The 14173-nt window shown below is 41.0% G+C and overlaps 1 protein-coding gene across 1 annotated transcript; it reads left to right on the forward strand.

Annotated features, from left to right (window-relative positions):
* The first annotated feature begins 11617 nt into the window (after window positions 1-11617).
* On the forward strand, window positions 11618-12475 carry LOC129924681 (uncharacterized). Its single transcript, XM_056021166.1, has one exon. It carries the CDS (start codon window positions 11618-11620, stop codon window positions 12473-12475), a length of 858 nt encoding a protein of 285 aa, XP_055877141.1.
* Window positions 12476-14173: the final 1698 nt, after the last annotated feature.

Below are 14173 nucleotides of genomic sequence, written 5' to 3' on the forward strand. Positions count from 1 at the left end.
ACAAAGTATTACGGCCGGAGCAGGATGGAGAGACTCCTTGCAATAATGAAGCATTACAAGAACTACAAGAAATAAATCAAATCATAAACTACCTTTAATATCTTCATAAAGTAGTCATTAATTTACAAAACAATATTTATTACTTTCTTTTAATGAGTGTATTTTATAAATTGAATTATTAAAAGTTAGTTCATAAAAAGATTTTTTTTTTGTTGTTTGACGAAATAAGGACAATCCGTTGCAGCATCTACTAAGATCTACTATAACTTTTTATTTAAAAACGTAAGTTGTAGTTTTTTGTATACTTTCCTCAGAAAAAAAAAACGAGTAATAATCAATCAAATGGAAAGTATCTGAGTGTATATCTATAGTCATTGTTTGGGGGATGTCAAACTAAGTATCTAAGTGTATATCTATAGTCATTGTTTGGGGGATGTCAAACTAAGTATCTAAGTGTATATCTATAGTCATTGTTTGGGGGATGTCAAACTAAGTATCTGAGTGTATATCTATAGTCATTGTTTGGGGGATGTCAAACTAAGTATCTAAGTGTATATCTATAGTCATTGTTTGGGGGATGTCAAACTAAGTATCTAAGTGTATATCTATAGTCATTGTTTGGGGGATGTCAAACTAAGTATCTAAGTGTATATCTATAGTCATTGTTTGGGGGATGTCAAACTAAGTATCTGAGTGTATATCTATAGTCATTGTTTGGGGGATGTCAAACTAAGTATCTAAGTGTATATCTATAGTCATTGTTTGGGGGATGTCAAACTAAGTATCTAAGTGTATATCTATAGTCATTGTTTGGGGGATGTCAAACTAAGTATCTAAGTGTATATCTATAGTCATTGTTTGGGGGATGTCAAACTAAGTATCTAAGTGTATATCTATAGTCATTGTTTGGGGGATGTCAAACTAAGTATCTAAGTGTATATCTATAGTCATTGTTTGGGGGATGTCAAACTAAGTATCTAAGTGTATATCTATAGTCATTGTTTGGGGGATGTCAAACTAAGTATCTGAGTGTATATCTATAGTCATTGTTTGGGGGATGTCAAACTAAGTATCTGAGTGTATATCTATAGTCATTGTTTGGGGGATGTCAAACTAAGTATCTAAGTGTATATCTATAGTCATTGTTTGGGGGATGTCAAACTAAGTATCTAAGTGTATATCTATAGTCATTGTTTGGGGGATGTCAAACTAAGTATCTAAGTGTATATCTATAGTCATTGTTTGGGGGATGTCAAACTAAGTATCTAAGTGTATATCTATAGTCATTGTTTGGGGGATGTCAAACTAAGTATCTAAGTGTATATCTATAGTCATTGTTTGGGGGATGTCAAACTAAGTATCTAAGTGTATATCTATAGTCATTGTTTGGGGGATGTCAAACTAAGTATCTAAGTGTATATCTATAGTCATTGTTTGGGGGATGTCAAACTAAGTATCTAAGTGTATATCTATAGTCATTGTTTGGGGGATGTCAAACTAAGTATCTAAGTGTATATCTATAGTCATTGTTTGGGGGATGTCAAACTAAGTATCTGAGTGTATATCTATAGTCATTGTTTGGGGGATGTCAAACTAAGTATCTGAGTGTATATCTATAGTCATTGTTTGGGGGATGTCAAACTAAGTATCTAAGTGTATATCTATAGTCATTGTTTGGGGGATGTCAAACTAAGTATCTAAGTGTATATCTATAGTCATTGTTTGGGGGATGTCAAACTAAGTATCTAAGTGTATATCTATAGTCATTGTTTGGGGGATGTCAAACTAAGTATCTAAGTGTATATCTATAGTCATTGTTTGGGGGATGTCAAACTAAGTATCTAAGTGTATATCTATAGTCATTGTTTGGGGGATGTCAAACTAAGTATCTAAGTGTATATCTATAGTCATTGTTTGGGGGATGTCAAACTAAGTATCTAAGTGTATATCTATAGTCATTGTTTGGGGGATGTCAAACTAAGTATCTAAGTGTATATCTATAGTCATTGTTTGGGGGATGTCAAACTAAGTATCTAAGTGTATATCTATAGTCATTGTTTGGGGGATGTCAAACTAAGTATCTAAGTGTATATCTATAGTCATTGTTTGGGGGATGTCAAACTAAGTATCTAAGTGTATATCTATAGTCATTGTTTGGGGGATGTCAAACTAAGTATCTAAGTGTATATCTATAGTCATTGTTTGGGGGATGTCAAACTAAGTATCTGAGTGTATATCTATAGTCATTGTTTGGGGGATGTCAAACTAAGTATCTAAGTGTATATCTATAGTCATTGTTTGGGGGATGTCAAACTAAGTATCTGAGTGTATATCTATAGTCATTGTTTGGGGGATGTCAAACTAAGTATCTAAGTGTATATCTATAGTCATTGTTTGGGGGATGTCAAACTAAGTATCTAAGTGTATATCTATAGTCATTGTTTGGGGGATGTCAAACTAAGTATCTAAGTGTATATCTATAGTCATTGTTTGGGGGATGTCAAACTAAGTATCTAAGTGTATATCTATAGTCATTGTTTGGGGGATGTCAAACTAAGTATCTAAGTGTATATCTATAGTCATTGTTTGGGGGATGTCAAACTAAGTATCTAAGTGTATATCTATAGTCATTGTTTGGGGGATGTCAAACTAAGTATCTAAGTGTATATCTATAGTCATTGTTTGGGGGATGTCAAACTAAGTATCTAAGTGTATATCTATAGTCATTGTTTGGGGGATGTCAAACTAAGTATCTAAGTGTATATCTATAGTCATTGTTTGGGGGATGTCAAACTAAGTATCTAAGTGTATATCTATAGTCATTGTTTGGGGGATGTCAAACTAAGTATCTAAGTGTATATCTATAGTCATTGTTTGGGGGATGTCAAACTAAGTATCTGAGTGTATATCTATAGTCATTGTTTGGGGGATGTCAAACTAAGTATCTAAGTGTATATCTATAGTCATTGTTTGGGGGATGTCAAACTAAGTATCTAAGTGTATATCTATAGTCATTGTTTGGGGGATGTCAAACTAAGTATCTAAGTGTATATCTATAGTCATTGTTTGGGGGATGTCAAACTAAGTATCTAAGTGTATATCTATAGTCATTGTTTGGGGGATGTCAAACTAAGTATCTAAGTGTATATCTATAGTCATTGTTTGGGGGATGTCAAACTAAGTATCTAAGTGTATATCTATAGTCATTGTTTGGGGGATGTCAAACTAAGTATCTAAGTGTATATCTATAGTCATTGTTTGGGGGATGTCAAACTAAGTATCTAAGTGTATATCTATAGTCATTGTTTGGGGGATGTCAAACTAAGTGAAGCAGACAAATGACTTCATCTGGACCCGCGTTTTTGGGTGTTTCGATGTTATTGTCTGCCCTTGCTCGGATACAGCCTGTAAGAGTGTGTGCAAATAGTCTGAGACTTTGCGCTTGTGTGTGTGTATGTGTGTGTGGCAATCGTAGAAGTCTAAGGGGCGTGCTAGTGTGTGTGTGTATGTGTGTGTGGCAATTGTAGAAGTCTAAGGGGTGTGCTAGTGCTTTACTCAATAAGTAAGTTTACTCACGTTTTTTTTTTTTTGTAGTTGCGTGCAAATAATGTCTGAGGAACGACTTTATCCAGGGACTCTACAATTTGGGTAGTGAACACCCAAACATTGTCACGACTTTATCCAGTGATTCTAAAATCTGGGTTGTGAACATCCAAACATAGTCACGGCTCTAAAATCCAGGTGGTGAGCACCCAAACATTGTCATGACTTTATCCAGTGATTCTAAAATCTGGTTAGTGAATACCCAAACATTGCCTATACCTTCTTGCTTCTTTATGTACGGTTTAACTTTGTTCATAAGTGGTGCCTTAGCTGTTAAACAATAATTGCACATTCGTGGTTCATATACAGTTAAACTTTGTCAGTTCATTGTTCATATACAGTTAAACTTATAGTCGACTCATGGTTCATATATAAACTTTTTTCCATTCACGGTTTACTTGTATTCAAACTTTGCTAATTCTAGGTTCAAAATAAAACTTTTTCAAATGTGTTGAAAATATCTGGTCTTCAAAATAATGCAAGCAGTTCTTCTATAGCCGTCTTAAATCTTAAGCACAAGTTCAGGGTGGGCTGGCTATATGGGCAACCCGGCAAATGCCCGGTGGGCCGGTGCCAAAATGGGCCGGTGGGGCTGCTGAATGTGCCACATTAAATGTCAGTAAGTCCTGTAAACGTGATTGATCTCGCCTTATCTTTCATAAAAATCTGTACATACTTAACTGTGTATTAAAGCCACATAATCTAAAATAATGGATTGGCTTATAGCAGTTTACCGTGCTTCTGTTATAATCCTCTTTACACACTAAGAGATTAACAAACAACATAAAACCTATGTTTTGTTTATAGTTAGTCGAACTATTGTTAACATACTCGTGTGAACCTAAAACGGTACCCTGAACTTAAAACTAGGAAGTATTCCCTCATGTTATGTAGTTATGTTTCCAGCAGTCTGTAAACCCACTGTTGCTAAAATTGACTCATAAATGGATTATCCTCTCTAATGTGCATTATATAATTGGAATGGTCGGTTCGTCGCAAGATCACAGGATTTCTCAGCAACGATGTCATTGACAAACCACAATTATTATTTAAACAGACAAACATGCAAACAAATATAAACCGAAAAGATTTCCATTGACCCCTGGAGATCATGCCACGTTAGACGACGCAGAAACAGTAACAAATATTCACAAAGATGCATGGCAGACTTAAACGGTCTGATGGATATAGGCATACATGTGCGCCTTCAACTTTGAATGTCTTTTAATAATTAAATCCTCTAAATGTGATCACCAAACAATGGAGTAGTGTCTTAGTGTAATCCTGTTATTTGACGTTGACTTACCCGAGAAGCATTAAAAAAATAAGGTAACGAATTGATGAATTGAAATATGACGCTTGGGATATCAGAACGATGTCTATTGTAGAGATGGTTTTATGGAGATGATAGCAAAGAGTGTTGTTTTGTAATAACTGTCCCAAGGCTATTGATGAATAGTGGGTACAATTATTTTGAAATCCTCAACTAGCTAGCTTACGCTGTAATATACGTACGTGACTTGTGAACTAAGTTGTCTCCCTGTTTCTGCAGATAAAGAAAAGACAACAAAGCGAGAGTTCATGCTGCAGACATTTCTCTGTTGCTTGAACGTGTCACGTGACTTTCTGTTTGACATGATTCAGTTGTTATTTCAAAATAGGTGGAGGGGAGAGGAGTGGGCGGCAGGCAGAGCTCGAACCTGAGACCATCGAGACTATCTCCAGAGCGCATAACACACAAACAGGCAGCCACCCAGTGTTATGCTTTACTCTTTAAGTTATACCAAAATAATGTTTAAAATAACTATTAAGATTACGACTACATTGTAGATTTTTTTTTTTTTTACAAATTGAGATTTTCCTATAACACTTAAATCTATTTATATACAGCAAGTTAACAAACTCTCGTTTGCATACATGCGTTCCTTTTTTTTTTCTTCATATCACATGCAATCAAATTGTGGACCGAATCGTATGGTCATGCCCGGGCCGATTTTGCCCCCCCCCCCCCCAGTTCACCCTTGCACAAGCTGAATACAATCGCATGATCTACTGATATCCTCCCGGTCCTCCCCCATACCCCCTTCTCCAATTCCCTACTTCAAGTCTTTCCCAAAATGGAGCCAGGTGTTGATAGTTTTTGTAAGGAAACAAAACAAAGATGGATATGGAAGTTATTTAGGATAATTTTCTTTTCTTCTTTTATTATTACTGTAATTGGGGGAGGGGGTAATGGATAGATCAAGTCTTTATACAAAGAGGAAGAACTGAAAGGCTGACATGAGTTTTTTCCCATATTTTTTTTTTCTGCTCTGTACAAGGCACATTTTTGTTATTCAAACAGAAAAAAGAAAATGTATCTTGTGATAAGATGTGACAAGGAGAGTTACTGTTCCTTGGCACTATAATATGTTTTTCTTTTGTGTGTTTGTGTATGTGTGTGTGTGTGAGCTCCAGCGACATGGAGACTACCGGATCGAAGACATGATGAATGTACAGAGATGTGCAGATTAGTTTCTAGAGATCGCTAAATAAATATCAAGATAGGCTATTCTTTCATTTTTTTTTGCATTTAGCTAAAGTAGATCTAGATCTATACAGTTGGCTTTTCTTACACAGTTCCAGAAGATCCAGCGTTAGGCCTACATCATTGGATCTTGTTTCTGGGATAGCCTCATTGTTGACAAGTAAAATAAAATCCCCCCCCTTTTTTTTCTCTTGCTTTTTATAACTGGTATAGCATGTGTGTGTGTGTTTCTATTGGCTGGTTAATTCTGATGTAACCTTTAAATTGGATTGATCAGACGACTTTTTAAAAAGGAAGTGAACGGCTGATGAAAGGCGGAGACGAGAGACAAAGGGACGTGTGTCTTATTCATGAAGTTCAGTTTGACTAGCTACCTAGAGTTATAACCATACGACGACCGAATCAACAGTAATAAAATTACATTGGAAAATGTAGTGTAGCCTAATGCTCCAGTAGAGGAGAGGCTATAGTCCCAACCGCCTTCCACGATAGTCCGCCCCTGTAATACCTTTAGGTCTGAATGATTTGATTTTTTAGCGGCCCCCGAAAGGCGAAAAGACGCTATTAGTTTTGTGTGAAATTTCTGTCCGTCTGTCCATCCGTCCCGTTTAGATCTCGTAAACTAGAAAAGATAGTGAAAATCCGACATCACAATATTTTAGACCATTCAAAGTTCTGATGTAACGGCTATTTTTTTTTTCTGAAAGCAAAAAATCTAATTTTTAAAATCACTTATGCAAGCATTTTTTTTAAAGAGAAAAAGCTAATTAGTATGCATTATAAGATAGACCTAATTTAAAACGAATAGCAATCTTGTAAACTGCATTTTCTTAGACCTTGTCTTGGCGCCCAAGAGTCCACTCAGCTCTAATGGGTACATAACATTAGTTGGGGAAAAGTAAAGGCGGTTGGTCGTTAACCGTAGGCCACATAAACAGATGAACTTTACATCATCTGCCCTATAGACCACAAGGTCTGAAAGGGGAACCAGTTAGGCCAGGTTCACATCTAACTTTGCATTCACTTGCACCTATCCTTCAATCTGCTGGACCGTTGGGGCACTACATAAGATCTGTCAACCTTCTTTCTCCATTCTTATCTCTCATGTGTCTTTGATATAATTTCATTCGGATGTTCTTTCTGCAAATATTGAAGCCTGCCTGGGTGGACCACTTCGGGGGCCGATTTTGAGTTTGTGTTTCCACACAAACTGTCTTTGTAACCTTGTTAACTCTCTGTTTAGATTTCTTGGAAAATAATTGTACAAATAAAAGTACGTGGTTAAAGCTAATTAACTTTTTTTTTCTTTACTTTAGGTCTGAATAATCTTTTTAGATTTTTGAATGACGATAATGCAAATAAAAATACGTTGTTAAAGTTAATTAACTTTTTTTTATTGCTTCTTTATTTTAGTTTGTGCTGGTTTTTAACCAGTTTTTAATTTGTTAGTTCAGGGATAAAGATATAGGCTATTGTGTATTGACTATTACAGTGGTCAACACCAAGCTACTAACAATCATATTAAACTCCAAGTACTGAAACTATGGAGCCCACAGTCTCTAAGTCGAAGTCCATTTCAAAGATTAGCGGACCATTAGAGTGCTAATCTAATTGAAGTTGACGTGTACACTAGCAGATCCCCCTGGCGGCCACACTTGGAAGATTCGTCTTGTCCAATTGTAAGGACACAAAGGGATTACTTGTGTGTACAACGTGCGTCATACAAAAAATGGGGCCGTGTTGGTTACGTCATGAGGCTAGAAGATCTTGTTTCACATCACACACAAAAATGCGAGTGTGTTTGGTGGGGATGTGGTGGGGGGGGGGGAGTTGAGATGGCGTCATACAGATCAGTGTGACTCTTTGTGCCATGTCTGGGGCGTCTTGGGGATAAATGAAGAAATGGCATCTATAATGAAACCTCACATAAAATGTAAGTATCATCAGCACTGCAACAAAATCTGTTTTTTTCAAAAGGGATTGCAATTTCACAGCAGACACAGTGGCTCCTCCGGATGGGATACTCTCCGGTAAATCCTTTTTGCCTTTCGAGACAGATGAATGTCTACTTTTGTTACGGCTGCTGATGTTACAACTATCGCAGTTACTATTACACTACTACTATTGATAATAATAGGCTTATAACTAGTACAGTTACTCATAACTCCTCATTTTTTGGTGTATAGCCATCTTTTTTTAAAATTACAATCCCTCTTATCAGTTGGCAAAAAAAAAATAAAAAAAAATAAAAAAAAAAAAATGGAACCTGGACCAATCTTTAAGGATTTTTCCTAGAAATTTGACAGTTTATGACATTATGTAAATCTTTGGAAAAAGAATTACTATCTGATTACCCACACAAGAAAAAGTCTGGTTTTACCGTTATAAGTTTTAAAAAAATAATCTTCTTAATTAAATTAAATTTTATTTGAAGGTCTAGAGTCTAGACCAATGATACCCAAAATACGGCCCGCGGGCCACATCCGTGTAGTTCTTAAAATTAGATCTAGATCTAAATCCTTTCGATCTTTTCTCATGTCAACACAGTAAACATGGCCTAGATTTATAAGATACAATACTTTTAGAGAGTTGGGCAATTTTATTTTTTTTTTGTTGAGGGTCTTAAGTTTGTTTTAGGGCTACAATACATACACTACGGTCTAAGTTAGTACCCAAGGAACATTTCTGCCAAGTTTTATCAAGATCGGTGAAACGGTTTTGATTTCTATACGGGGATATACATACATAGCCTACATACATACGCCTCACATTCTACTCTATATATTAAGATAACAACTCAATGTACAATACGCCATTGAAACAAGTTTCGTGTGTTTTAAAGAGAGAGAGAGAGTGAGAAAGAGAGAGAGAGAGAGCTTCTGTGTTAAGTTCTAGTTTGAACTTACTTGGGTCAAAATGTGAACATGTGTGTCCACCTTGCCAGAAATCGTATACATTATTTGCAGGGTGAATGTGTTTTCGTATCATTAAATCTTATCGTCTATCTTATGAAATAAAGACTGAGTGATAGGTTTGTGGTCGAAAAATGTGCTACTATCGGACAAGCTAACACGGGAGGAAACGGTTTCCACTGGATGTTAGTCAGGTGGCCAGCATCCCTCGGGTACGACGCCCGAGCCCAGCCCACTATCACAGAGCGCCACGATGGCCTCAAGCACATACGGGGGAGTCGTGCCCCCTTAAAGACCGGCAATACTAGAGGATGTGAGTCTCGTGGCCAGCATCCCCCGGGTGCGACGCCCGGGCCCAGCCCACTGTCCCAGAGCGCCACGATGGCCTCACGCACAAACGGGGGAGTTGTACCCCCCCACACACACACACACGAAAACCCGAAAGGTGACCGTACCAGGAGGCAAGGCTAGAGGACGTGGTACCCCCTCATTCACCAAAACCAGAAAGGTGAACGCACCAGGAGGCAAGGCGAGGGAGAGTGGTGCAATCCCACCCGGTTACGACCGAAGCAAACAGCTTCGGATTATCCACCTCAATCTGAATCGGCAGTTCTCACTGAAACAGGATTGAGGTCTATACGATAGCAGAGCAATACGAGGCAGATGTCCTACTGTGTCAAGAGACTCTACGCTCAGACGAAGGGCCACCTCTTCTTTACGGCTTCACAGCCTACCGGTGTTCCTGCTCGAGGTGCCAGGTATTAGTAACGTTCGTACGGAATACGCTTACGGCCCGAGTAGTGGAGTCCAGCGCCCCTGCGGGACCCGGTGGGACTGACACTTTGACAGTGGAGGTGTACAAATATGGTCAGCGATTCACATGCGTAAACCTCTACAATCCACCTAAGTCTGAGTTGCAATTCAAACTGCGTGAGCCATTTGAGCCAGCGTGGGGATGCCAGGAGACAGACATCCGAGGGCGCCGACTACTCGAGATTTGTGACGAAACAAAACCTGGTTGTCTTGCAGGGCAAAGACAGCCCCCCGACCTTTCTGCACACCGGCCATGGGGGCATGTCGCGACCAGATTTGTCGCTGGTGTCAACTGATTTAAGGTCACAGTCGAGAGTGGACGTGCTCAACGACGTCGGGAGTGATCATCTGCCGGTCTTGGTCACAATCGAACTCGAGAAGCTCAACGTGAGTACCCCAAATACAGAACCAAAATGGGTGTATAAACGTGCTAACTGGGATCTGTTTAGGAGTGCATCGGATGTAGCTCTGAACGGATTGGATATCCAAGCAGATTGCATTAACCGGACTTACGGACTCTTTGTCAAAGCCATCTTAGGTGCTGCTCGAAAAGCTATCCCGAGGTCCTACGGGGGGGGGGCAAAAGATTAGGCACTTTTGGTCTCCCGCTTTGGCACGCCTAATCCGACTGAGCACAGCACAGTCGTCGAAAAACCGATGAAACCAGGAGAGCTTACAACAAGCTTACGGCGGAGGTGAAGGAAGCCATTGCGGAGGGTACGAGACAGAAATGGGCCAAGACATGTGCTAACCTGGATCTTGCGGACGGACGACAGGCATGGAAACTTCTCAACAACCTAACCAGGGCGAAAGAACCAAAAGCAGCTGCGCCCCTGCTAACGGCTCAAGGCTTGGTGGTCACTGACTCTAAACGGTCGGACGCTCTAAACCATGCTTTTGCGGCCATCTCTAGGACGGGTGAGAGGAGCGAAGTGTCGAAAGCTCTAGACGGCATCAGGAAGGCTAAAGCGAAACGCAGTTACGTCTATGGTGAGGACGAGACGAGCACATTCATTAACGAAATGCTGAAACATTTCGGTCCTATTGGCAGAAGGAAACTGTTGGATTTGATCAATCGTACTTGAACTAAAGGGGATTTCCCTAAGGCTTGGCGCGTGGCAACGATTGTTCCCCTGCTCAAAAAGGGGAAAGTCCGGGATCGTGCAGAAAGTTACCGACCCGTTTCGTTGACGTGCAATGTCGGGAAGGCGGCCGAACGCATGGTCAACAGAAGGCTCACATGGTTTCTAGAAACGAAGGGTCTCATTGCTCCTGAACAGGGCGGGTTCAGGAGGCAACGAAATGCGATCGATCAAGTGACGTCATTCATGCAGAAAGTGGCGGATGGCTTCCAGTGGGGCAACACAAATCGACCTGGTCAGTCGACGCTAGCGGTATTTATCGACCTCAAGCATGCCTATGACAGGGTATGGAGGCCCGGTTTGTTGTTGAAACTGATGAACTTAGGTGTCGGTTCATATATGCTTAAGTGGATCCAAAATTTCCTCACGGAAAGAACGGTACAGACTTGTGTTGGTAAGCAATTGTCTAGGAAACTTCCACTCGAGCAGGGGGTGCCGCAGGGATCGGCACTCAGCTGTACGCTTTTTTTTTGGTCTATATCAACGACTTGCCGGCCCTTTTGCAATGTAAGAAGCTGTTGTTTGCAGATGATATTGTGTTGTGGGAGTCAGGGAGGGATCGCCAAAAGCTAATTGGCACACTCCAGCAGGCATTAACAACTTTATCCTGCTACGCCAGAATGTGGAGCCTTGAGGTAAACCACTCGAAGTCGGTTTACTCATGGTTTACACTGGGTCGTGATATATTGAAGGAACCTGTTGAGCTACGAATGGATGGCAAGATTCTGGAATGGGATAAAAAGCCCAAGTACCTTGGAGTAATTCTCGATCAGAAACTGACTATGTGCGATCATATTCAGCAGGTGCGAGAGACAGCTTCCGAGAAGCTGAATATCGTAAAGAAACTAGCTGGAACGAAGTGGGGAGCGAGAGCGGATGTGCTGAGAGGACTGTACATGGGTGCAGTACGCTCTCACTTGGATTACAGTCTCCCTGTTCAGGTCTGGGCTTCGCAAACGACTCTAGCAAGCCTAGATGCTGTTCAGAACCAAGCCATAAGACTAATCTGTGGAACCTTTAGGACAACGCCAATTGCCGCTGGCGAGATTATGGCAAACATCCCACCGTTGAAATTGCGCAGAGAGCGAGCCGTCATACTAGCTCACGAGAGATATATGCGGCTGGAAGATGGATGCCCACTCAGAAGTCTAGTCGACAACTGGGAGGGTAGGAGACGCCTCCATAACCGGCCCTGCTTCATGCATGTGGCGCGTGGGTTGGTCAGAGAGGCGAATCTGCCGGTGGAGCGGGCTGCTCTTTCCCCGTCCGGTTCTATCTTCCCAATGGAGGCCATCGGCATGCCGACGATACGGAAGAGCCTACTTGACCCAGTGGTGACTAGGCAGAGTCACCACACACGGCTACTACAAGCAGCCAGAGAGACTATCGCATCATATCCAGCCGGAGTAACCACCATCTACACAGACGGTTCTGTGCAGACGCTCGAGGGAACTGTGAAAGCTGGGTACGGGCGGTAGTTCGACTCTCTGGCACTCCCGAAAGTGACGTGCTCAGGGGATCCTGTCAGCAGAAAAGCAGCCTCGAGGCTGAACTCGAAGCAATGTTCCAGGCACTGGACTGGGTGGAAGCGAAGATACGTAACGGGGCTGCGTCGGCCAACGACATAGTACTTTTCACGGATTCGATGTCCGCACTAGAGGTCTTAGAAGGGCTTGATGAAGGTGTTGGAAGGGTATGGGACGTCCTAACGGTCGGAGGGCGTCTCCTACGATTCGGCGTGAACGTTACTTTGCAATGGGTGCCCGCCCATACGAGCCCTAGCCGACAAACGCATGTTGGCACTTTGGCACGATGGCTGGGATTCTTCGGACAAGGGACGTGAGCTTTACCGGGCAATGAGTAGACCAGACAAAAGAGATGCATGGTGGCAACTGAATCGTGCGGAACAGGCGGTCCTAGCCCAGTTCCGGGTCAGACACTGTCCAATTGGTGCTTACCTCGGACGATGGAAGGAGAATTACGACACACGGTGTCGCCATTGCATGGAGGACGACGAAACAATAGACCACATTCTTTACGAATGCAGAGTTCTGCACGAAGGACGATTGGGACAAGGTTTAGAGAGATGACTGGTTCATGGCCTACACAAAGGCTGTCCTTGTACGCGGACAAGGCAACCTTAAAACTCACTGCTCGCTTCCTCTCACGTGCTCTAAGGGAGTAATTCCCAGCATGTTTTTCGCTGTCAATGGGGTTTCTGACTCGGTGAGACAGGCAGGGGGACAAGCAGACATAGTTAGGAAAAAAAAGTATATCTTTCAATTTTCCCTATTAGAAAACGTTATAGATAATGTTAAATGCTCCATGCCGTGCAGTATGCGCGCTGGACTGTCGGTAGTCTTAGTCTTAGTCTTAGTCTTAGGCTTGGTCTTAGTCTTATTCTTAGTCTTAGTCTTAGGCTTGGTCTTAGTCTTAGTCTTAGGCTTGGTCTTAGTCTTAGGCTTGGTCTTAGTCTTAGTCTTAGGCTTGGTCTTAGTCTTAATCTTAGGCTTGGTCTTAGTCTTAGTCTTAGGCTTGGTCTTAGTCTTAGGCTTAGTCTTAGTTTTAGTCTTAGGCTTAGTCTTTAGGCTTGGTCTTAGTCTTAGTTTTAGGCTAAGTCTTAGGCTTGGTCTTAGGCTTAGGCTTAGTCTTAGTTTTAGTCTTAGGCTTAGGCTTAGTCTTAAATGCTCCATGTCGTGCAGTATGCGCACTGGACTGTCGGTAGTCTTAGTCTTAGGCTTGGTCTTAGTCTTTGTCTTAGGCTTAGTCTTAGTTTTAGTCTTAGGCTTAGTCTTAGGCTTGGTCTTAGGCTTAGGCTTAGTCTTAAATGCTCCAAGTCATGCAGTATGCGCACTGGACTGTCGGTAGTCTTAGTCTTAGGCATAGTCTTAGATTTAGTTTTATTCTTGGTCCTCCATATTCAAATTATTGTGTGCTACAAACAGAAGAGCTTAGAGAATTTCATTCTGCAGAACTAAATAATGCACACATCGAACTAAATAGTGCACACACAGAACTAAATAGTGCACACACAGAACTAAATAGTGCACACACAGAACTAAATAATGCACACATCGAACTAAATAGTGCACACACAGAACTAAATAGTGCACACACAGAACTAAATAGTGCACACACAGAACTAAATAGTGTACACACAGAACTAAATAATGCAC

Source organism: Biomphalaria glabrata, chromosome 2 (genome assembly GCF_947242115.1).
Source record: "Biomphalaria glabrata chromosome 2, xgBioGlab47.1, whole genome shotgun sequence".
Taxonomy (NCBI): domain Eukaryota; kingdom Metazoa; phylum Mollusca; class Gastropoda; family Planorbidae; genus Biomphalaria; species Biomphalaria glabrata.